The sequence below is a fragment of the Bos indicus x Bos taurus genome, chromosome 5 (genome assembly GCF_003369695.1).
Source record: "Bos indicus x Bos taurus breed Angus x Brahman F1 hybrid chromosome 5, Bos_hybrid_MaternalHap_v2.0, whole genome shotgun sequence".
Taxonomy (NCBI): Eukaryota; Metazoa; Chordata; class Mammalia; order Artiodactyla; family Bovidae; genus Bos; species Bos indicus x Bos taurus.
In genome coordinates, this window is record NC_040080.1 from 117,882,523 (window position 1) to 117,909,496 (window position 26,974).

General features: G+C 37.3%; 1 protein-coding gene across 2 annotated transcripts in view; it reads right to left on the reverse strand.

The window, feature by feature from the left end:
- Positions 1–26,974, reverse strand: part of TRHDE (thyrotropin releasing hormone degrading enzyme) — a 450,253-nt gene that overhangs the window by 46,726 nt on the left and 376,553 nt on the right. For both annotated transcript variants that reach the window (XM_027543346.1, XM_027543348.1), the window contains one exon: positions 1,071–1,218. In XM_027543346.1, the coding sequence (XP_027399147.1) occupies positions 1,071–1,218 (148 nt within the window). The remainder of the gene's footprint in view (positions 1–1,070; positions 1,219–26,974) is intronic.

Genomic DNA, 26,974 nt, shown 5'->3' on the forward strand with positions numbered 1-26,974 from the left:
TGTATGCACGTCTGCTACAAAGGCGGACTAGAACAAAGCCAATGACAATGAACAGTCAAGCCAAGACCACTCTCATTAAAAAAAATTGTTAAAGCCAAGGTGCGTTCATGCAGGCTCAGGATAAGATTTGAAAAAGCAACTCTTAGGGACATCGCAGTTTAGATGACTCTGATAAACAGCTTTCATGTCAGAGCCAACTTGCCTCGAGTCACTTCAAATCCATAGGTTAATTAGCAGAGCCAGGACGTTATAAATTAGGAAAATTTTATAAGACACGGAGCAGAGTCTTCAAATAAGTAAAAGGAAAATAAATAATGCTCAATGGTAATAGGAGTTACAGAGATACATTCTCGCATGCAAAACTTCACTGGTGATAAGAAATTTTGGAATCAAAAGCTCATTAGCAGTGCTTAACCCTAATGCTATTCAAAATGATTATTACATTAGATTAGGTGGTGTCAACTGTGCAAGTTTGGTTTTCCAGCCCTTAGGCCTAGGAAATCTGGTCAGGTAACACGTTGGAATGTTTGCCATGTCTTCAGGTCTATTTGGATTAGCTGTTGTTTGCTCTCCTATATCTCCTTGGACCCAATTATGAATGGGCTTTTGCCTCAATGTTGATCTTAACCTTGTTAATTAAGGAAGTGAATTGAATTTACTATGCCCCTCTGGATAAAAATAATGACTAAGAATCTTTACTGAAACTGTCTATATTCTGTGAAGATTTTTGCATCCCTCTTCCAGGTTAAGTCCTCTGTGAACACAGAACCCTTTAACTCTAGGGAAGTAAGTTTGAACTTTAAGGATTTATTATGTATATTTGTTCTTAAATTCTGAGGCATTTAAGCTTAACTGACACTTTTAGGCCAGAAAAAAAAAAAAAAAAGTAGCTTGTATTACATTTCTTTCTTCAGAATTTGCCATTAGTGTCATACAGAAAATCAGAACAAAAATGATAACACAAATTAGAAGGAACTACTAAAATAACTTGGGATCAAGTTGAACATAGTAGATAATGAGAAAACAGTTTATCTTCTGAAAAGAAGAAAGAAGAAAATATATCTTTTTACATTGAAGATGTTGTATTTCTCCATGCGGTCCAGTAATTTATCTAGAGGATAAAGAGCTCTGCTGGCAGCATGCCAAGGAAGAAAATCCTTTTCCTCAGACAGGTATCTGATAATCTCCAGGGGAATATTCTGAGGCAAATACCCAGCTCTGCACAAAAAAATTTAATGTTAATTATATGCAGAAAAGATACATGATGAGGCAAAAATGAAGATTTTATGTATGCAAATAAAAGGCAGAAAGCAAGATTCATCACAGTATAAAGAAGCCATACTCAGAACTATAAGAATAAAATTACTCACTTTTTAAATATAGTCCTACTTAGGATGCCAATGCCCCTTAATATATACAGAGTTACAGAGTAAAAAATTTGCATGAACACAAAAATATCAGCATGCATGTTTTTAAAAAGGAAAGAATTGTGGGACTTGAATAAAATCAACTCTAGGTATTTTCTTCATGGAAACTATTCAGAGGTCATGAGTCATTGAAAATAATTGATTACTGAAATGAAATTCTGGGTTCTCAATGCATTTGTTTTACTTTTCATGTACTTCTGTATAATGACACTTAATCCAGGTTGTCGTCAAAAGGATAATCAAATTAAAATAGCAACTTCCAGTTTTGAGTGTATTTGTTACATTACCATACAAACATCTTTCAAAACTTCCTATTAAAAACAATTCTATCAATATAGCACCTATGAAGAGAGCAGAGTTAGATTTAAAGTTTAAATTACAAAAAAATGTTAAAAAAATAGACTCTTCCTCTTTATTATTTTCAATAGGTGCTATGTCACCATGGGGACCAACGTCAGATTCTTTGGAAAATATGAAACAGTAGCTTTTAAAAACTGTCTGATCACATGCAGCCCACTTTTAAAGAGGGGATATTCAAAAAGGGATCCAAAAGAAGTGAATATCCCTACACTACAGTGAACTGCATAGAAAATCCTCACAAATCAAAGCAATATGAAAAACACCATGGAGTACATTAAAAGATGGCCTTAGCCTTCATGTCCCTGATGCTTACACAGGGTGACACCACGCATCTGCTGATTTTTTACATTAATAATCAACTGAATATAGACTTCTAACACAGGGGGCAGGTAAATACGAGAGCAAGCAAAGCCTGGTTCTCTTCTTTACTTACATTTCACACCATTATTTTTTGTGGCATCACAAAATTAGATGGACTTTTTTATTTGTGTTTGGTAGAAGGTGGACAGGGAAGGAGCAAAGTCTTCTCACCTTCATTTCCAGCAAGGTTGCCAGATTATTTAGTCTTTACTAATGTGATAAGCAAAAACTACTCTATGCACAAATATTAACTTGCAGCTGTGTTTATAATGTTCATAATAAAAACCAACTCTGAAGATTCTGCTTCAGTTTTCTTTGGATTTAATAAATGAACATACATCATTACTCTAATGATTTTGATTCACTCTTGGTATAAGATCAACTATAGCTAACACCTGACATAAATAAGAATGGTGAAAATAACCCCGAATTTCCACATTTCCATAAAATTCCTTGAAGTATGTATGCTTTAGACTCAACCTAGGTTTGTGCCACTTTTCTTGTACACTTTCTATTTTATACATCCTTACAAAAATAGCATAAAATTAGGCTAAAGGCAACAGTAATTAAATAAGAAACAAAACTTCATATTTTTGCTAATGTAGCATAATAAAACAGTTAAATTTTGCCTACAGGGGTTGTAAAAGTAATGATGTGGTTTTTTTCCTTAAAAATAACACAGCTTCCAATATTTCCGATTTCATAATTTGTTTTTCCTGAACTTTTAATCCTAGATCTTAACTAGCATGGTGATCAGAAATTTGCCTTCTCTAAAATTATAAAATCTGCATGCCGTGGATTAGACAATTTTAGAGTTGAAGAAGATTTATCTAGAACCCATTATTCTTTTATTGAGGAAATAAGAAAAAATTATGTATCTTTTTTAAAAAGAACGTTTAGTAGGTAGCTAATTTATTAGGGTCCTTCAGATGAGTTTGGAAAATCAAGAAAGGTGTTTGGGTCTATTTTCTCATGGATTTAAACACACTACCTCTTGTCAGTTACAATTTATTGTGCATTATTTCTTCTTTATAAATGGATGGACATCTTTCAATGACTTATGTTTTGGAAGCAATATGACTACCAATAAAAAATATGACAAATAATGTTATGAAAAGAGACTTGGTCCAGAAAAAAGAGCCTGACACTGAGGAAGAGCCTGAAAGCCTGAGTGCTCGCTGTACAGTCAGGTCCGTCCATTGCTCCAAGCCTCACATTCCTTATCTGTGAAATAAGAGGGTTGAACTAGGTGATATCCCGAAGCTAACCCTTTTATTCTAACCCACTTACCTATATTTGAGCCTGCTTAAAAAAACCATCACCACAACAGGGGCATAATGTGTTTACTTAAAATTTTGGAAAAAAATGCCTTTTCATTTTCATATTCCCCATTATTCAGCTGTTTGATATGTACAAGTCTTCTAAGAGTCAGAGCTTGAATCTAGGCTTTATAGGACACTTGACATAGTGTAATAAAATTAAAGCAAAGCAAGCCTAAGAGATTCTAAGTAATGACCAAGGCAAGTGAAGTGTTCATTAAATCAAGAAATAGAGCAAGTTATGTTTTGAGTCCTTAAGGAAAAATTGCTAACTGTGCACCAAAATCCATGCCCTCTTCCACTTCCTGGAATAAAGGATAATTCTCATTTCCTTGGTAGCTAGTTGTGGTCATGTGACTAAACTGTAGCCTATAGAGTATTAGCATTCCTCACTGTCAAGGTCAGCCCATACACACCTTCATTAGTCCTCCATGTCCTTTCTCCCTAAAATGAATCTTTCAGAGTGACCCTGAATGGAACTCTTATACTGAATATGTGAGAAAACTACCTGGGTGTCTGAATGATTGCATCCCCAAGTACCAGTTCTCATACCCAATTCTGTTTTGTGTGCAGGAAGTACACTTTTATTGCTTTTTTTTTTTAACCCAAATATATCTTTGGGTCTGTTTTATTTAAAACAATTAACCTTCTCTAATGCACTCTTTAAACAGAATAAGAAACAGACTACTCTCAAATTGCCCTCATTTTGTGTTGTTACAAACATAGGTAAGTAATTATCTACTATATAATTCAATAAACTTGCATTTAGCCTGCTAGATCAAAATATGTAGCTATACTCAATTGGGTAAGAGGATAATCAACTTCATTACAAAATTAAGACTTGTAAGAGATAATGTTGGTGAATAAGTTACCTAGTTTAGATATGTGCTTGTGTAATTGGCTGGTAATGATATGTGTGATTAGCACTACTGATAATGCAATCAATATAGGAGAAGTGTGTAGAATCCTAGTGAATGGAACACTACATTAGCTCAAAGTAATCAGCCCAGTAGGGAGCACACTTAGGGTCCTGATGCTGAAATGCAGTTTCCTGAAATTTGCATCATCGCAGGGAAATGTTACTAGAAAACATGATGGGGGGGAACAAATTTTTAAAGAATAGTGCATGTATAACTATACGGGGTTTTCCTCTCTTAGGAAGAAGCTGTAGATGATATTTATCATCTCTACTCTTGAGGTGAGGTTTGGCATAAAAAATTAGTTAGGAATCAAGACAATGGGATAAACATGTGAAAAGATGCTCAACATCACTAATAATTATAGAAATGCAAATCAAAACACCAATACAGTATACTAACACATATATATGGAATTTAGAAAGATGGTAACAATAACCCTGTGTACGAGACAGCAAAAGAGACACTGATGTATAGATCAGCCTTATGGATTCTGTGGGAGAGGGAGAGGGTGGGGAGATTTGGGAGAATGGCATTGAAACATGTATAATATCATGTATGAAACGAGTCGCCAGTCCAGGTTCAATGCACGATACTGGATGCTTGGGGCTGGTGCACTGGGACGACCCAGAGGGAGGGTATGGGGAGGGAGGAGGGAGGAGGGTTCAGGATGGGGAACACAGGTATACCTGTGGCGGATTCATTTTGATGTTTGGCAAAACTAATACAATATTGTAAAGTTTAAAAATAAAATAAAATTAAAAACAAAACAAAACTAAAATGAGGTATCACCTCACACCAGTCAGAATGGCCATCATCAAAAAAATCTACAAACAAATAAATAGAGAGGGTGTGGAGAAAAAAGAACCCTCTTGCACTGTTGGTAGGAATGTAAACTGATATAGCCAGTATAGAGATTTCTTAAAAAACTAGGAATAAATCTACCATATGACCCAATAATCCCACTACTGGGCATATACGCTGAGAAAACCATTATTGAAAAAGATACATATACCCCAATGTTCACTGCAGCACTTTTTACAATAGCTCGGACACAGAAGCAACTTAGATGTCCATCAGCAGACGAATGGATAAGGAAGTTGTGGCACATATACACAATGGAGTGTTACTCAGCTATAAAAAGGAACACATCTGAGTCAATTCTAATGAGGTGGATGAAACTGGAACCTATTACACAGAGTGAAGTAAGTCAGAAAGAGAAATACAAAAACTGTATAGATGCATATATATATATGGAATTTAGAAAGATGGTACTGATGAACTTATTTGCAGGGCAACAATGGAGAAGCAGACACAGAGAACAGGCTTGTGGACACAGTAGTGGAAGGAGAGTGGGCCAAATTGAGAGAGTGGCATTGAAACACATACATTACCATGTGTAAAACAGCTAGTGGGGAGTTACTATATAACACAGGGAGCCTAACCTGGTGCTCTGTGACAACCTAGAGGAGTGGGGCAGAGTGGGAGGTGGGAAGGAGGTTCAGGCGGGTGGGGCGGGGGGGCATGCATAACCTATGGCTGATACATGTTGATGTACCGCTGAAACCACCACAACATTGTAAAGCAATCATCCTCCAATTAAAAGAAATAGTTTTTTTAAAAAACACTATGGGGAAGACAAGCAAATGAGGGAAGTTTAAACAAGGGATAAAAGATTGCCTGCATACACCTATACAGTTCCTCCTCCCATCCCTGTGTCTCTCCCAACACACACATACCTTCTGCTCTTCCTTCTCTAATTACTGGAGCTTGCAATGGGATATATCTTTAGGCATGAAAGAGGATATTTTATAAAGGAAGGACATTAAAATTGGACTATATTAACTGATGTTAAAATGCACTGACCTTAGCTGGCTTTATTTTCACCCAAGATCTAAAACTACTTTTGAATTCCTGTGAATGTTAACTCTTAAATCTTCTGTGATAGGTGGCTTGTACACATAACCTATTTTACCATGAGTTTTCTTTAAAAGTCATTGGTTTCTGGGTGCTTGAAACTTAACGAAAAGTAAAAAGCACAACCTTCAGACTTTTCAGAGCATCATACTCAAGTCTTCATTAGTTGAATATTTATTTAAAAACAATAAATAGCCTACTACATATCTCACCATACATGCAGAAGACACTATAACTGTCCCTTAGGGCATAGATGTTTTGAAGCAATTACTGCAATGCTTAATTAAGAAGCTTACTATTCTATCTACTGTTCTTTGCTATTCATTATTGTAAGACTTTTATGTGCTCTTTGTGGAAAGATATTGTGGTGGAGACTGAAAACCCCACTTGTCCACAGAGCACCACAGAATAAAGAGGGAACTACACAGAGGAGGTATCTGTGTCAACCACGGGTCCTTGTCGTCAGTTCCTAGAGAAAACAAAGATATGGGTCAGTTCAGTTCAGTTCAGTCACTCAGTCGTGTCCGACTCTTTGCGACCCCATGAATCGCAGCACGCCAGGCCTCCCTGTCCATCACCAACTCCCGGCATTGGCAAACCGTCGTCCGCAGAGACCAGAAGGAATTACAGTCGGTCCTTCACACCTACAGGTTCTGCATCAGTGGCTTCAAACAACTGTGGATCAAAATATTTGAGAAAAAAAATTCCACAGTTCCAAAAAGCAAAACTTGAATTCACTGCATGCTGGCAAATATAAACAAAGCAGTTATACCGTATTAGATATTATAAGTAATCTGGAGATTATTTAAAGTATATACAAGTACTATGTATGCCACCTTGGGCTTTTCCGTTGGCACAGTGGTAAAGAAGCTGCCTGCCAATGAAGGAGACACAAGTTTGATCCCTGGGTCAGGAAGATTCCCTCGAAGAGGAAATGGCAACCCACTCCAACATTCTTGCCTGGGAAATCCCATGAACAGAGGAGCCTGGCAGGCTATAGTCCATGGAGTTGCAAAGAGTCAGACACGACTGAGTTACTGAGGATACATGTATACACTATGCCATTTTATACAAGGGATCTGAGGACTTTGGTATCTGTGGGGGTTCTGAAGGCAATACCAGAGTATACCAAGAGATGGCTTACTTGCTTATAGCCCCACAAAATTAGGAATGTGAAAAGTTGCACAAAAAAAAGAGTTCTCATGGCCCCTTCTCCTCCTGCTCCTTTTCTTCCAGAAAGCCCACTTCCAAAACTGACTCAGGCACTTAGTTTATGATTTCACATACACTTTGATAACACCCCTATTAATAATAAGTATCATGATATTAATCAGAATTTTATCCTAATACTACTTTCTCACTCACTGAACTTAGATCTCTAAAGAAACCTGCTTTTCATCCATCTTTTTACACCCATAGCCTAATGCAGATTCTAGTTCAAAACAAACATACTCAGTAAACATACTCAAACTAAATTAAATCATGACAATAATGGCAGTTCTTAAAAACAAGAACACTTTGCAAGTATATTAAAACAAACATTGCTACCATTTCTTAATTATTTTCTAAGATTAAATGATACCAGAGAAAATTCTGAGTGATCTTTGTAGTATTTTTGCTCATCTTGTTTACTACTGATACACATGATAGAAGACATGAAGGCCATTGCTATCTAGCCAATAGCTTTGAATAAACTAGTCTATAATAAAGTAAACTAGCCTTATAGCCAGTGAGAAAGCAAAGGTATTATACAACACCTCTGTTCTTTTCTTTCTGATTAGCAAATGACTCCTACTCTCCTAGAAGTGTTATTACATAGCAGGTACTTAAATTGAGAGAGAGCTTTGGAGTCTTTCTTCTGTTCAGTAAATTGACATGGGTCAAACTACATGATCTCCAAGTCCCCTTCTTCAGTAAATACTTAATAATTAAAAATAAAATATCCAATAACAATTTTTGCAACTTGTATAGTTCTACCACTACCACCATCACAACCACAACCATCCTTTCTTTTCCACACACTTGTTTCTTCATTTCCAAACATAATTTCTCAAGAAATCAGTCATTATGTAAATATAGTGGGTCCTCTAGGCACTCAGTAATGTTCAGAAGCAAAGTCAATGTTTGGTCGTTAGTTGGAAAAGCCAACAGATGTTAGCTATTTTCCCCAAAGTGTAAAAGTCCTTAGCTTCATGGTCAAAGTCAACTAATTTAGTTCATTTTACATTTTAGAAAACTATCAACTTAGCTAACCTATCCTATATTGAGGGAGCTCCCAGGTGGCTCTGTAGTAAGGAATGTGCCCACCAATGCAAGAAACACAGATTCAATCCCTGGATGGGGATGATGCCCTGGAGGAGGAAATAGCCACCCACTCCAGTATTCTCGCCTGGAGAATTCCATGGACAGAGAAGCCTGGTAGGCTATGGTCCATGGGGTTGCAGAAGAGTCAGACACGACTGAGTGACTGAGCACACACACACATCCTATATTGAGGAATTACTGTATTCCCTTGGTGACTCAGATGGCAAAGAATCTGCCTCCAATGTGAGAGATCTGGGTTTGATCCCCAGGTTGGGAAGGTTCCCTGGAGAAGGTAATGGCTACCCACTTCAATATTCTGGCCTTGAGAATTCCATGGACTGTATATCCATGGGATCGCAAATAGTCGAACACGACTGAGCAATTTTCACTTCACCTATACATTATGAAATGACAGTCTGTTTCTGTGTATTGTCCTTAAAAGCTTCAAGATCAGTACTGTTATGCCTATTTTTTAGATTGTTATTATTCAGTCACTGAGTGACCAAACAACATATATGTATATACACATATATATATTGTCTAGTATACATACACATATATGTATACTATATGTGTTTACATACACATATATATGCATATATATATTGTCTAGTATACATACATATACATATTGTCAAGTAGTATATATATGTGACTTAACAGTCACATGCGAATCTTTTGCAACCTCAAGGTCTGTAGCCCACCAGGCTCCTGTGTCCATGGGATTTCCATGCAAGAATACTGGAGTGGGTTGCTGTTTCCTTCTCCAGGGTATCTTTCTGACCCAGGGACTGACCCCTCATCTCCTGCATTAGCAGGTGGATTCTTTACCACTCAGCCACCAGGAAAGTGCTATATGTATATATATATTGGCTGCACTTTGTGGCATGAGGGATTTACATTCCCTGACTAGGGATTCAACCCTGTGCCTCCTACAGTGAAAGTGTGTAGTCTTAACCACTAGACCACCAGGGAGGTCCTTTTTTTTTTTTTTTTTTTTTTAAACGATAGCTAAAACTTGTAGAAGAGAAGCACTTTGCCAAGCTCATTTGATGAATAAGTGACAGAGTTGGAATTCAAAGTCAGGACTGACAAGAAGCTCCCATGGTTCCCCTGCATGAGGTTCCCTCCCCAAATACCACTTTGAAATAGGGTTAAAGGTTTTCTTTCTCTCTTCCTTTAACATCTGTTTACATGTCATAATCACAGCACATATATTCCAGATGCTGTGCTGTGCTCAGTCATGCCCGGCTCTTTGAGACCCAGTGACTGTAACCCGCCAGGCTCCTCTGTCTATGGGATTTTCTAGGCAAGAATACTGGAGTGGGTTGCCATGCCCTCCTCTCACATCCCAGACCAAAGCACAAATAAATACCTAATAAAATCTCAGCACTTTGAAGGGGAAGTAAGCAATGTTAGGGGAAGGAGATTTATGGAGAAATAATTTAAATAGGGTGTTTAGGGAAAGGTCTCCCTGAGGACATCTGCATGAAGTGAGAGAATGGTTTGCATAAATCTGGGAGGAGGGGAATTCTGACCAAGGAAACAGCAAGTTCAAAGGTCCTGAGACAGGGACAAATTTGGGATCTTGAAGATAACAAAAAGGACTTTGTGGATGAAACAGAATAAGCCTGAAACAAAGAGGAGGGCCTGAGCTTGCAGAGGTTGGTGGCGCTAAATCATGACAGTTCTAATAGATAATAAGGGCTTCAGATCACTTTTCTGTGGGTGATGAGAAGCCACCACAAGTATTTGAGCTGGGAAATAGCATGATCTGATTTATGCTCTAGAAAGGTGACTGACTGGAACAGAGCAAACTCAAATATGCCAAGCGGTCTTCCAAGAGAGAAGGAAGTGAAATATGATTGTCCAGTTGATCTCTCTCTCTTACTGTATGAACTATATTCATGAGACGTACATAATCTAGTGAGTGAAACTGATGACATGAAAACAGACATAATGTTTTATTTTGTTTTTAAGATAGGTTATGCATGAGATTTGTTTTAGAAACAGGTTCTTATGCAGGTATCAGAAAAAAAAAAATCCAGAAGCTTATTCATGCATTTTTTATTGCTGCTCAATTTGCTAAAAACAGTATCAGATGATATGGGAAGGTCACTGAGAAATCACTTAAACAAGAACACATTTTAAAAACACACATACTGTATATACGAGAAGTTATTTATTCCACTTTGAGTTAGAGATTTATTCCAGAATTTAAATACAGAAAATAGCCTGAAAGAGCACCAGAAAAAAATTACCCACATAGCCTATAATTTCCATGGAAAATATCAATACAATTTCTTAAAGTTGGTATGGAATCCTTCTTTCTAGGCAGTGAAATTTTCCAGTGCTCCACAGAGCCACATGGGGCCATAAAGAATAAAAAATTACATCATGATTTTGAGAGTTTGTGTTTACTGACATCAGGATATCAAATCAGTAACCTAAAGGTCCATAAATCAGTGGCGCTTCTAACTTCCTACATGGCTGCTTTTTTAGAAAAATGTGTGAATAATAGGAAACTAAGAAAGATAAAAATATCACTCAAACCAAGGTACTTAAAAATAACTGGGTATATCCCTTCTTGTCTAAAATTTATGTCAACATTTGGCTTTTTATATAGATTTTATTATACTATATGTAAGTTTATATATTTAACTTAATTTTTCCATGCTCTTGGGAATTCCTCATAATTACTTTCAGATTACTTCAAGAATATTCTATTGGGAAGATAAGTGAAGCTCACCACTGTTGTGCATTTTGAATATAAACACGTTTCACATCTCAAGTAATAGAACTATGGACATCTTCGGGCACAACGCTTTTACATGGCCTGGATGATTTTCCTTGGGTGGAACACCCAAATTAGAATTCTCATGCTACAAGTTATAAAATATTATAGTTCTTGGTTAATCTGAGTTCATGTTTTCAGGCTTCATCCATCAGCAACTGATCTCAGACAAAGGAAAAAAGACAGTGAGTCACCGTGGTGGCCAATACAGAGTCAGCACTCCCAATGTCCTGTGCCAAGTGCTACACATACATAATGTTATCCTCATGATGACCTTCTGTGGTGAGCACCATTAATATCCTCAAACTACAGATCAAAACAGAGGCTCAAAAAGATTACCTAAGCTCTCCAGGGTCATATTGCTAATAAGGGTAGTGCTGTTATTTGAACCCAATCTTCCGCTCTGAGCCTGATATTCTTAACCACTACTCTGAAAGACCTAGAATGTAACTTTTTTTATTCCTTTTTCCACCTTGTAGCTAAAAAAGTGAGCATCAGAATATGGGGGAAACGAAGTGGGAATCACCTCTGGGGCCTTGAGAACAACACAACATGAGAACAGATGTGGAAAGAGAGACTGGTTTGGTACATGACTGTGACTTTGAAATGGGGGCTTAGTGGACTCACTGAAGATATATCTTTTAGACTTTGGTCATTTGGGCCTCTTCTGCCAAAAATCACTTTCTTCATCACTGCCCCTCATTCCCTGGGTCCCTTCATTATCATGTCTAATCTCTACAAGTCAAGGAACACCCACAGTTCAGACTTTGGCCTGAAAAAATTAACTCTAGTTAGCAGCAACATACCTATCATGAAGATCATGCATTGCAATAACACTTTGTTTTCAGAAATATTATTGACAGAAGTAAAAACAACAGAGTACTAGAGTATGGTCTAAAAAAGAAAGAGATAATCGCATAAAATTATGAGCTTTAATTTAAACAAGAGGAAATGTTTAAAATAACAGAAGATATTTTCCATATCAAGGTCTTATGGGAAAAGGACAAGTTAAGGCTGTGGAAAGTGATTTGGGGTCCTAAATTCAGACTGAGAAGAAGGACTAGAGTACAAGCATACAAAGCATGGGAGAAGCTGCTTTCTGGACAGGATTGTAGGGCACTGCTTGGATAGTTCACCTCATTTCAAAATCTCAACAAGAAAGCTCAAAATCAAGGCAACCCCACCCCCAGGGTATGCACAGAGGTACTGCTACACATATGTGGTCCCTATAACTCCTTATGTAATTTTCTAAATATACTGCTGAGGTCTAACTTTTAGACTGATACAAAATTAAGCAAGAAGATATAATCCAAAAAGTGGATGTATGGGGGGGGGGGGGGCAGGAAACACTTTTGAGAGTGTAATTGAGCCATGCAAAAGAGTGATGACTCAGTAGGGAGGCTTTTTAGAAGAGGAACCCAAAAGTGAAATCTCTGTGAAATCTAAAGGGTCTGTAATAAGAGTGAAGCAATAGCATCCCATGTAATCCACACTCTGCAGACAACTTGAAGGAGCTCCTGGCCAAAGTTAGACATTTTGAGTATCAATAAGGATAAAAAACTACAATGGATTTAAACTCATCAAATATACTTAAATCCAGAGGTCAAAATGGTACTTAACTAAAGCAAAACAAAACAAAATAATTGGTCACTATGGAGAGAACAGGCTCATTATGCCAGAGACTGGCTCATTATTTTTGATGCTGAAAAATGCAGGGAAACAATCAGGCCTTTCCCCTGTCTTTTCTTAAGAACTGTATCACTGGGTCACCCAATAGTAAAGGAGAGTGGAGAGCAAGTTTCTCTTTGAGAAGCTATTTCTTTTATAACCAGAAAAGGAAAGAATGACTCGCCATTTGCAAGCTCTAGTGACTTATTAGAGCTGCAAATGTCATAAAAAGAGAGACTACTCTTTATTTTATGTGTTCATATAGAGTCAACTCTGAAGCTAACTTGCTGCTGCTGCTGCTGCTGCTAAGTCGCTTCAGGCATGTCCAACTCTGTGCAACCCCATAGACGGAAGCCCACCAGGCTCCGCCATCCCTGGGATTCTCCAGGCAAGAACACTGGAGTGGGTTGCCATTTCCTTCTCCAGTGCATGAAAAGTGAAAGGTGAAAGTGAAGTCACTCAGCCATTTCTGACTCTTACGACCCCATGGACTGCAGCCCACCAGGCTCCCCCATCCCTGGGATTCTCCAGGCAAGAACACTGGAGTGGGTTGCCATTTCCTTCTCCAATGCATGAAAGTGAAAGGTGAAAGTGAAGTCGCTCAGTCATGTCCGACCCTCAGCGACCCCATGGACTGCAGCCTACCAGGCTCCTCCGTCCATGGGATTTTCCAAGCGAGAGTACCGGAGTGGGGTGCCATGGCCTTCTCTGGCTAACTTGCTAAAAGGCCTTAAATTAAGCCCCTAGATTTGATTACCAATTTATAAGTGATAGAGAACACAGATGATCGTATAAAAATGCAGAGTAGGGATGCAATCACCAAAATCCACACTGTGGGAAATCATATAGCACAAACAACCTCATGCTTTATCAAACATTTCTTTAAGGTGAAGAAGAAAATCAATAGTTTAAAAGAGATTAAAAAATATCAACCAACCACAGCACGTAATACTATTTGGATCTTAATTCATACAAACTCTAAAAAAAAATATGGCATTTATGACACAACTGGAAATTTGAACATTTCCTGAATATTTGAACATTTTTTTTGGTTTTACCGAGCAGCTTGAAGAAGCTCAATTCCCCTATCAGGGATTGAAACCAGCTCATGGCAGTGAAAGCCCTGGATCCCAACACCTAGGAACTCCCCCTGAATATTTGATATTACAGAGGAAATACTAATTTTCAGTCATTATGTTTAATAATATCATTTTTTAAGATATACATAGTGAAAATTATTTTGAGAAAATGCTTTGATGCCTAGACTTCAAAATAGTACAAAAGTTTGGGGACACAGATGAAGTAAGACTGATTGATGAGTTAATAATTGCTAATACAGAGCAATGTGTATAGGGGCTTTGATACAGAGCTCTAGTGGTTTTTATTTACATTTGAAATTCTTTGTAATAAATAGTTAAAAGAAAAATTGAAGTAAGAACTACGTTTTATTTATCTGTGCAGCCCCAGTGTACATCAAAAAACCTTCACATTGCAAATTGCTTAAAAATATTTGCTGAATAGCGAACTTCAAGGAAGGCAACATATTCATTCTCAGTTTTGTTCTTAACAAATGGGAGCAACAGTAATTTTTACCTCCCAGGGTCATTGTGAGGGTTAAAAGAGGAGAAATAGAAGAGTAGTTTGTTCACCTAAAGTGTCACACACAAACGTGGAAAGCCTTCAGGCTGAAGAACTAGAACCAAATTCAACAATCGCTTGTTCTGCATTTGTATTCTGACCTTGATTTGTTTCTTACAACGAGCCACTAAACTCATGGATAGATCCCAGCACATTCATTTTCCCCTTAGGGACAAAGTACCAAATGGTAGTGTAATTGCCAAGGGAAAATTATTACTCTGTTCTGAATTATTTCCATCATAAATCCAAAACCAGTCAGACAGGCTCTATCACAAAAACACCAGGGGTGCAGTACAGTGATGAGAACCCCACATACAAGCACCCATAAATCCGAGAGGATCACAGCCCTCCAAAGGCATTCTGAAACAGGTATTTAAATCAGAAGGGGGAAGCCAGGCTGGCAGCATGTTGGTCAACACCATTTAAACAATGAAAATGAGGCAATTCACTCAGCTGTCAGCTAGAGAAATGTCCCGTCACCTGTCTTACATAGACTGTACAACACGTGACAAGCATTTTGCTTTTCTTTACACGTTTTCTGTTGCATCAAAGAAACCAAGTTGTTTCATTTGGCAATGATAACAGTCATCCACAGTTCTCTTAAATTCAATCATAACTGCTCCTAGCATGTCAAGGAAACAATTTCAAGCAACAATAGTGAATGAGAGAAAAGGGAGTGAGAAGGACACAGCTTCTGTTCCTGTCATGCATTTTTTCCTTCTCTAATCTTAGTAACAGATACTCATTTTTACTTATGGAGAAATGAAATATGTAATCCAATTCTTTATGATTTAAAATGATATTTTCCTGCCTCTCATAACATGATACCCTATCCCAAATTAGACATAAGAGCCACTCAATGCTATTGCAGATAAAATGTGGAAGGAAAAAATACCTTTTATTACCAATGAGATAGAAAAGGGATTTCTACTCTATAATTCATTATATAGAAAAAAGGATTAATATCTTGGGAAAAAATAGTTAGATAGTTGCAGCCCCTCGAAATCATGACTTAGGGAAACAGGAACGTTAGTGAGATTTTTGATAATTGTTCTCAATCATAAGAATGCTAAATGATAATTTGAAGAAAGGACAAAGCTAAATAAACTTGCTGAGCCACAAGGAGTACAGGAGTCAAGGAGTATAAAGAGCATTAACAGTATAAAGGAACAAGGCAATCAATTTATTTGAGAATTTGTACCAAAAGGAATTTTAGACTTAAGGCATTTTCAATTCTCAGAATTAAAGTATATTGAAATAATTTGAAAACAGCTAACAGCTATATGGACTATATCACATGGACCACAACCTTGTATAACTCAGTGAAACTATGAGCCATGACGTGTAGGGCCATCGAAGATGGATGGGTCATGGTAGAGAGTTCTGACAAAATGTGGTCCACTAGAGAAGGGAATGGCAGACCTTGGGAACTTCATGAACAGTATGAAAAGGCAGAAAGATAGGACACTGAAAGATGAACTCCCCAGATCGATAGCTGCCCAATATGCTACTAGAGATCAGTGGAAGATAACTCCAGAAAGAATAAAGAGAGCCAAAGCAAAAACACCACCAGTTGTGGATGTAACTGATGATGGAAGCAAGGTCCGATGCTATATTGCACAGGAACCTGGAATGTCAGGTCCATGAATCAAGGCAAATTGGAAGTGGTCAATAGGAGACGGCGAGAGTGAACGTTGACATTCTAGGAATCAGCAAACTAAGATGGACTGGAATGGGTGAAATTAACTCAGATGACCATTATATCTACTACTGTGGGCAGGAATCCCTTAGAAGAAATGGAGTAGCCATCATAGTCAACAAAAGAGTCTGAAATGCAGTACTTGAATGCAATCTCAAAAATGACAGAATGATCTCTGTTCATTTCCAAGGCAAACCATTCAATATCACGGTAATCCAAGTCTATGCCCCAAGCAGTAATGTTGAAGAAGCTGAAGTTGAACGATTCTATGAAGACCTACAAGACCTTCTAGAACTAACACCCCCAAAAAATGTCCTTTTCATTATAGGGGACTGGAATGCAAAAGTAGGAAGTCAAGAAACACCTGGAGAAACAGACAAATTTGGCCTTGGAGTATAGAATGAAGCAGGGCAAAGGCTAATAGAGATTTGCCAAGAGAACGCACTGGTCATAGTAAACACCCTCTTCCGACAACATAAGGGAAGACTCTACACATAGACATCACCAGATGGTCAACACTGAAATCAGACTGATTATATTCTTTGTGGCCAAAGATGGAGAAGCTCCATACAGTCAGCAAAAACAAGACCGGTAGCTAACTGTGGCTCAGATCATGAACTCCTTACTGCCAAATTCAGACTTAAATTAAAGAAAGTGGGGAAAATCACTAGATTATTCAGGTATGACCTAAATCAAATCCCTTATGATTATACGGTAGAAGTGAGAAACAGATTTAAGGGACTAGATCTGATAGACAGAGTGCCTGATGAACTATGGATGGAGGTTCGTGACATTGTATAGGAGACGGGGGCAAGACTATCCCCAAAAATGAAATGCAAAAAAGCAAAATGGCTGTCTGAGAAGGCCTTACAAATAGCTGTGAAAGGAAGAGAAGCAAAAAGCAAAGGAGAAAAGGTAAGATATACCCATTTGAATGCAGAGTTCCAAAGAGTAGCAAGGAGAAATAAGAAAGCCTTCCCCAGTGATCAATAGAAAGAAATAGAGGAAAACAATGGAATGGGAACAACTAGAGATCTCTTCAAGAAAATTAGAGATACCAAGGGAACATTTCATGCAAAGATGGGCTCAATAAAGGACAGAAATGATATGGACCTAACAGAAGCAGAAGATATTAAGAAGAGGTGGCAAGAATACACAAAAGGACTATACAAAAAAGATCTTCAGGACCCAGATAATCATGATGGTATGATCACTCACCTAGAGCCAGACATCCTGGAATGTGAAGTCAAGTGGTCCTTACGAAGCATCACTACGAACAAAGCTAGTGGAGGTGACGGAATTCCAGTTGAGCTATTTCAAATCCTAAAAGATGATGCTGTGAAAGTGCCGCACTCAATATGCCAGCAAATCTGGAAAACTAAGCAGTGGCCACAGGACTGAAAAGGTCCCTTTTCATTCCAGTCCCAAGGAAAGGCAATGCCAAAGAATGCCCAAACTACTGCACAATTGCACTCATCTCACACGCTAGTAAAGTAATGCTCAAAATTCTCCAAGCCAGGCTTCAACCATACATGAAGCGTGAACTTCCAGATGTTCAAACTGGAAAGTCAGAGGAATCAGAGATCAAATTGCCAACATTCGCTGGATCATTGAAAAAGCAACAGAATTCCAGAAAAACATCTACTTTTTCTTTATTGATTATGCCTTTGATCGTGTGGATCACAATAAACTGTGGAAAATTCTGAAAGAGATGGGAATACCAGACCACCTGACCTGCCCCTTGAGAAATCTGTATGCAGTTCAGGAAGCAACAGCTAGAACTGGACATGGAACAACAGATTGGTTCCAAATATGAAAAGTACATCAAGGCTGTATATTGTCACCCTGCTTATTTAACTTATATGCATAGTACATTATGAGAAACACTGGGCTGGATGAAGCACAAGCTGGAATCAAGATTGCCAGGAGAAATATCAATAACCTCAGATATGCAGATGACACCATCCTTATGGCAGAAAGCGAAGAAGAACTAAAGAGCCTCTTGATGAAAGTGAAAGAGGACAGTTAAAAAGTTGGCTTAAAGCTCAACATTTAGAAAACCAAGATCATGGCATCTGGTCCCATCACTTCATGGGAAATAGATGGGGAAATAGTGGAAACAGTGGCTGACTTTATTTTTCTGGGCTCCAAAATCACTGCAGATGTTGACTGCAGCCATGAAATTAAAAGATTCTTACTCCTTTGGAGAAAAGTTAAGACCAACCTAGAGAGCATATTAAAAATCAGAGACATTACTTTGCCAACAAAGGTCTATCTAGTCAAGGCTATGGTTTTTCCAGTAGTCATGTATGGATGTGAGAGTTGGACTATAAACAAAGCTGAGTGCCAAAGAATTGATGCTTTTGAACTGTGGTGCTGAAGAAGACTCTTGAGAGTCCCTTGGACTGCAAGAGGATCCAACCAGTCAATCCTAAAAGAAATCAGTCCTGAATATTCATTGGAAGGACTGTTGCTGAAGCTGAAACTCCAGTACTTTGGCCACCTGATGCGAAGAGCTGACTCATTTGAAAAGACCTTGATGATGGGAAAGATTGAAGAAGGGAGGAGAAGGGGCTGACAGAGGATGAGATGGTTGCATGGCATCACTGATTCAATGGACATGAGTTTGAGTAAACTCCGGGAGTTGGTGATGAACAGGGAGGCCAGGCGTGCTGCAGTTCATGGGGTTGCAAAGAGTCAGAGACGACTGAGCGACTGAACTGAACAGCTAAATATTACAACAGAAAACTTTTGTTCTTTGGGACATTAACTTGCAGACAATTTATAAAACCTCCAGAGACAGATGTTAGGGCTTTAAAGGACTTCCCAGAGAGCACTAGTGGTAAAAAACCTGCCTGACAATGCAGAAGCTGTAAGAGATGTGGGTTTGATACCTGGGTCGGGGAAATCCACTGGAGGAAGGCACAGCAACCCACTTCACTATTCTTGCCCAGTAAATTCCATGGACAGAGGAGCCTGGCAGGCTTCAGCCCATGGGGTTGGACAGAGTCCAACATGTGAAGCCAACTCAGCAGGCACAGAATAGCTACATAGTTTTCTCTTGTCTAAATTTCAGCTAAAGGTTTCAGTGTCACAAAAAAAAAAAAAAAAAAAAAATCCTGAGCATATGGTATTTACACAGAAATATTTAATTAATCTAGATCTCCAACTCAGAAATATATGACCTTAGCCTTTCCTTGATTTTCTTTAATGTTGATAATGTTAAGGAAAAAAAAAAAACTTGGGAAAAGTAATGATAATGATGTTCTAACTCCTTAATGATAATTAGCAATTTGAGGACATTAATGGTATAGACTTACTGTTTTCTAACAATGACAGTCATTAATTTTGATAGTCTTATAGTTAAGTCCTTGCTTATCCTCTGAAAATTTACCCTTCATTACCACTTGTAGGAAGTAATTTTAAAAGTTGAAGCATCAATGAAAACACAAACAACACCAAAAACTGTTAGCTAATTCAGAGCAAACATATATATATATAATTTTAAAATACTATTACATATATCTTTTTTTACAAGAATAGTACATTTAAAATGTTGTCTATTTTGCTAAAATGATCACATATAGTTCAACATTTTTGAAATTCAAAATGATATACAATTGTAAAAATTAGAAATACTTCTCCAGTAAGAGAACCACTTTTATGAGAAGATAATTCTGAAATCTTAGTTTAATGAAAGTCATTATCATTATTATTTAATGTACAATTATAATACAATAATAATTTCCTAAGAATCATATATAAATATTAAAAAGTAAAAATGTAGGCAAAAATATGACAAAGTGACAAAATCTTTTAAGGAATTTATTGAGTTTTAGAAAAATGAAAGAAAGCTGGGCCACTCCATAAACTATAATACACTTTAAAAATGAGCACTTCCTGTAGTGGAGCTTGGCACAACATTTTAAATCAACTATATATCAATAAAAAAATTAAACAATTAAAAAATAAACTTACACTTGCTACTCCTTTCTTTCAGATGGAACTTCATCCCCACTAAACTATATTAAAATAATTTTTCCTATGGATTTATTCATTGTTAAATCTTTATCCACTGAATCCCTGCTAAGGAAAAACGAAAAAATCATGAGACTCACATTTTCTACTAATTCGTATGTCCCTTCTGGATTTTTAATTGTTGGATTACGTTAAAGTTTTCTTGGTTTAAAAATTTGCCTTCTATTTTCTAACCTTATTTCCTTGTTTCCTTTGTCCCACATTCCTGGGGATTCAAGACGTATCACCTTTCTTTCACAGTCAACGGGGTGACTTGATCGCATAAAAGGCTTTGTGTTCTATCCAGTGAAACATTCTTTGCTTATAGAAATGTGAGCCAGTCTGAATTTTCCACTTTCTAGGTAACCTGTAAAAATTTTAAAGCCCAAGGTTTTCACCCAAACATGTCTTAATATTTGGGCGTAAGTATTTTCCTAAAGCACAGGTACCCTTTCAATCTGCATATTCACATCTTTACTATAAGAAGGTTTACTCTTTCTATATATTCAATTTTTTTCATTTTATTTCTTTTTCTTCATAAACATTAAGTGCACACGTACACACATATACCAATACACTGAATGTCTGTTGCTTACAATTTTCTTTGTTTTTTCCATTTCATTTATCTCAGTTACCTCAAGCTTATTCTCCACATTGTTCCTGAATATGTTTGTCCCTGTGTCTGTGATTTTACTGTATTATGGTTTTCTTTCTTGTAATGCCAGATCAATTCATTCCTTTTATCTCTGCTGCTTTACCTCTTTTATTCTTTTTGTGTGTTTTCTTTAAAGTCTTGCCTCAAAAGAAACCACATGTCTGTTTTCATTCTTGGAAATCACATGATGAGAATATTTGAATTTTTTGCTTGATGTAGTTCTTCTGTTTTTATTCTTAATTATCTTTCCTATGGTACTTTTAGATAATTCTATGGCTTTCAGAGACAAACATCCTGGAATGCTAAGTCAAGTGGGCCTTAGGAAGCATCACTACAAACAAAGCTAGTGGAGGTGATGGAATTCCAGTTGAGCTATTTCAAATCCTGAAAGATGATGCTGTCAAAGTGCTACAGTCAATATGCCAGCAAATTTGGAAAAGTCAGCAGTGGCCACAGGACTGGAAAAGGTCAGTTTTCATTCCAATCTCAACGAAAGGCAATGCCAGTTCAAACTACCACACAATTGTGCTCATCTCACATGCGAACAAAGTAATGCTCAAAATTCTCCAAGCCAGGCTTCAGCAGTGCATGAACTGTCAATTTACAGATGTTCAAACTGGTTTTAGAAAAGGCAGAGGAACCAGAGATCAAATTGCCAACATCTGTTGGATCATTGAAAAAGCAAGAGAGTTCAGAAAAAAATCTACTTTTGCTTTATTGACTACACCAAAGCCTTTGACTGTGTGAATCACAACAAACTGTGGAAAAATCTTAAGGAGATGGGAATACCAGACCACCTGACCTGCCTCCTGGGAAATCTCTATGCAGGTCAAGAAGAAACAGAACTGGATATGGAACAAGAGTCTGGTTCCAAATCAGGAAAGGAGTACATCAAGGCTGTATACTGTTGATGCTGCTGCTGCTGCTAAGTTGTGTCAGTCGTGTCCGACTCTGTGCGACCCCAGAGACGGCAGCCCACCAGGCTCCCCCGTCCCTGGGATTCTCCAGGCAAGAACACTGGAGTGGGTTCCCATTTCCTTCTCCAATGCATGAAAGTGAAAAGTGAAAGTGAAGTCGCTCAGTCGTGTCCGACTCTTAGCGACCCCATGGACTGCAGCCTACCAGGCTCCTCCATCCATGGGATTCTCCAGGCAAGAGTACTGGAGTGGGGTGCCATGCTTATATACAGATTACATCATGTGAAATGCCGGGCTGGATGAATCACAAGCTGGAATCAAGATTTCCGGGAGAAATATCAATAACCTCAGACATGCAGATGACACCACCATTATGGCATAAAGTGAAGAGGAACTAAAGAAAACTCTTGATGAAAGTGAAAGAGGAGAGTGAAAAAGTTGGCTTAAAACTCAACATTCAGAAAACTAAGATCCTGGCATCCGGTCCCATCACTTCATGGCAAATAGATGTGGAAACAATGGAAAGAGTGACAGACTTTATTTTGGGGAGCTCCAAAATCACTGCAGATGGTGACTGCAGCCGTCTTGAAATTAAAAGACACTTGCTACTTGGAAGAAAAGCTATGACCAATCTAGACAGCCTATTAAAAAGCAGAGACATTACTTTACCAACAAAGGTCCACCTAGTCAAAGCTATGGTTTTTTCAGTAGTCATGTATGGATGTGAGAAATGGACTATAAAGAAAGCTGAGCACTGAAGAATTGATGTTTTTGAACCGTGGTGTTTGAGAAGACTTTTGAGAGTCCTTTGGACTATGAGGAGATCAAACCTATCATTCCTAAACGAAATCAGTCCTGAATATCCATTCAGCTTTAGCTGAAACTCCAATACTTTGACCACCTGATGCAAAGAACCAACTCATTGGAAAATAACCTGATGCTGAGAAAGACTGAAGGAGGGAGGAGAAGGGGGCAACATGAGATGGTTGGATGGCATCACTAACTCAGTGGACACGAGTTTGAGCAAGCTCCAGGAGTTGGTGATGGACAGGGAAGCCTGTCATGCTGAAGTTCATGGGGTTGCAAAGACTCAGACATGACTGAGCGACTGAACTGAATTGATGGATTTCAGGCTGATGTATATTTAAATGTCACTTATGTTTGAAAGGGATGGTCAAAAAGATTGATTGTCAGAAAGATTGTAACTTGAGTATGTAAAGTTTAAAAATTAAATAAAATTTAAAAAAATTAAAAATAATAAAATAAAAAAGAACTGTTGAGACGATTAAAGCTTCAAAGTGATTTCAAACATTTTGAAATAAAAAGAAATGTTATTGAAGGTAGGCTGACATTAGTAGTTTATTAATATTAATAACATATTAATAAAATAAATCCATGAATGGTGGGAAAAAAAAAAGAGCCATCATGGTGAATAGGCTGAAACAGTAGTTTAACATTTGTGTTGCTGTTATTTCAGACCCAGTTCTAATCAAATCAGTGGTTCCATCTCTTTAGGGGTATATTTCTGCTCCAGCGTCACATTTCAAAATTTTCCAGAGAGCTGTGTGATTCATAGTTCAGCCTTGCATAGTGAAGGTGCTTGTGGAGCTTTAGCATTTAATTGTTTCTAGCTGTCTCAATTAATGGTTGCTAAGCCAATTGCCATATATATTTCTTCCCCACCTCATTCCTCCAGATTCCATTAATCCAAATAAAGCAGTCTCTTCATACATGTGCCTTTCATTTTTGTAGATTTCTGTGTCCCACAGAGGTTCTATAAATCCTTTCATCCATTTTCAGAATCTTTCTGTGTTTGGGCCCACAATTCATTGTATTTGTCAGTCATTCTTTTTTTTTTTTTTTTTTCCTTCCTTTTTTTGGTTGTTGGCAGTTGGTGTTGGGGAAGCAGGGAGATATATAAATATGTTTATTTCATTTCTTTGAAATGAACATTTTTTTCTAAAAAAGCATAATAATCAAACAAAAACTGGTCCTGCTAATCTGGCTCTCGAAAATGTTGTGTAGAAGCCAACGTTTTTATGTATTTCCGGTAGCATGTTCAATTGGTAGCTGTGTATTACTCAGCTTGCTCTTGACCAGATCAATTTTACTTTTTTATCCTGAGGACATAAAAAGATTTTATTTACCTGATTCCCTCACAATTAGGAATTACCATGTAATTGACTTCTACCAAAAGGAAATAGGCATACCTAGACTGGCGTCTTAAAGCTTACTGTGTATTTCTTCCTGTCTCATTCTGTCCTGTTGGAATAGAGTCAAATCCAAGTTCACCAAGGGCTTACTTGTTAAGGATAACAACCCTTGGCCTACTTGATAGTAAGTCTTTTCAAATAGAAATATAACTCAGGGGATGAGCCTGAAAGTCTAGTTCTCCTTTTGAAGGCTGAAGAACTTGAGATAATCCCCAATATGTCAAAGAAATATAAGAGATCTGAGAACTAAGTCTCTAAGATATTGTTGAGGTGGGGACTCACACAAGAAGTTGTCAGAAAAAAATAAGAAGCCTACTAAGGTTTATGCTAAAGCTGAAACTCCAGTACTTTGGCCACCTCTTGCGAAGAGTTGACTCATTGGAAAAGACTCTGATGCTGGGAGGGATTGGGGGCAGGAGGAGAAGGGGACGACCGAGGATGAGATGGCTGGATGGCATCACCAACTCGATGGACGTGAGTCTGAGTGAACTCCGGGAGATGGACAGGGAGGCCTGGCGTGCTGCGATTCATGGGTTCGCAAAGAGTCGGACACGACTGAGCGACTGAACTGAACTAAGGTTTCAAGAGGGTTCTGCTTCCAAAGATGCTACAATCTTAGACTAAAAGCATGTGTAACTGTTTAAGACTTGGAACAACCTTTAGGCATCAACCTTCTACAGGCTTGGAAGTGGGATGAAAACACTGCGTGGTGCCCAAGAGAGGTATATGCCCACCACTCATCTCACATATGATCATGGAAGATGATGGAAAGGGAAGAATCTCTCAAAGGGCAGACCCAGAGACTACTAACAAAATCTGACCAGGAAGCTATGCTCAAAAAGTAAAATCAGAATTTAATTAAGAAATTTTTTTCATCCCCAAGTCCTTTACAACAGCTCCTAGTTTTACATTTTTTTTTCTTCTTTTGAATGCCACATTTTGTTCTGTCATTATCCTACCATTGAGAATCAGTTATGTGAGAGACAATCAACATCATTTCTTCCATTTTTTTTTTTAAGTTTGTAGAGATCTGCGCTTCACTTGGAGATATTAGACTGGGAATTTGGTTTGTATTCAAAAGATAAAATTTCAGAGAGTGTCATGTGAATACTCCACTCACTGACCAAGAATATAAAGCATGCAGAAAGAAATCAGCATTTCATTTATTTTTTAAAAATTCAGAGCAATCCCATCTATCAGGAATTCTTTGGTTTCCGGTAGGTTTTCTTTAAGACTTTCCAGTGTAAAAAAGCAGTGTAGGAATTCAGTTGAAATGTTTGGAAAACAAAAGTGGTATAAACCATGTTGATTCTAACTAAATGTAGAGATGTGGTCACTAATATTAAGCTCTGGTAATTAATAATTGTAAATAAACCATTTCATTTTTCCACCATGTTATGTATACTACACAATACACTTATGGAAGAAAAAAATGGTTGAGCATATTTAATTTTGCTTGTACGATTAAATAATAATCACTTGCTAATTTTATGAGTTAATAAGTATTTTTAAGAAGACAATATTCCAAGAAAAAGAAAAGATTAAATCATTTTTTCTCTCTTTTACCTTCTCAATTGAGGCATTAGATTAGGAAAAACAGCACATTAGTTGTTTTTGAAAAACGTTACATATAACTTCCATTTTGAAATATATATTAATGTCCAATATAATTTATATTTTAGAATACACACACATCTCTTACTTTTCTTAAAGTACAAATGGCTATTGATTCATTAATAAAATATAAAAAGGACCACAAAAATTATTAATAGTTAAAAATGAAATGCAATCTAATGAATATTAGAATATTCTAAACATGGATCCAATAATAAGAAATTCCAAAAGATCTCCACTTCATTGATGTTTAACAGAAAGAGAGAAATATCTGTATGTCCATATATCAGAACATCCTCATATAGTAGCATATAACTAGAGACATATTATATTCTCCAGAGTGACAGATTTTTTACTTTCCTATAGTGCTATTCCCTGTGTGATTTAACTCAGATAAATATGGTTTAAAACTGTATCAAATAAAAAGTGAAACTGGTTGGCAAACGCAATATCTTAAAGTGACTTTTCTATATTAGCATGTCACTCTAACTAGGCAAAGCCAAAATTTGGACGTTCTTTATCTAGTTAGATATTTGAAATCTGAGCGTGCATCTTAATCTAAAATTGGGACAAAATTTCACTAGCAAAATCTTGCACTAGCAAGATACTACTTTTTAAAGTCAAATTTCATAAAGATGATATCATGTTACCTTTCCCATTTTGATTTCTTCATGTTTGTCTTCTTCGTCAATGTGCCTTTGTTGCTTCATTTTACTTTGAGAGCTCTTTGAAGATTATCCTGGAATACCATCTACTGCCAACATGCTTGAGATCAATGACCAGATAATGGTGGACACAGGTGTCATGATTCTGTGTGATGCGTTGTTTCCTTCTTCCAGATGTTTTTCAAAGCTGACCTTAAATTCTCAATTACTGTGTCTTCCATGAAGCATTAAGAGATTGTGAGTACACCATCCTAAAGTGACCTCTCCTTCCTTTAAAATACTGTGCTCTTAAACCACCTAACATTCATAGTAGATGAACACTAAATTTTTTAGACCAGTGTATTACATTAAATTTTCCTGTTAGATAATTGTGAGATTATAATCTCTCCTAAAGTCTAAGACATTTAAGAATATGCTGTTAGATTTTGTGGTTCATATGTTTAATTAATGTAGTTCACTATGTTTAATAGAATATACTATTATAGCAGAG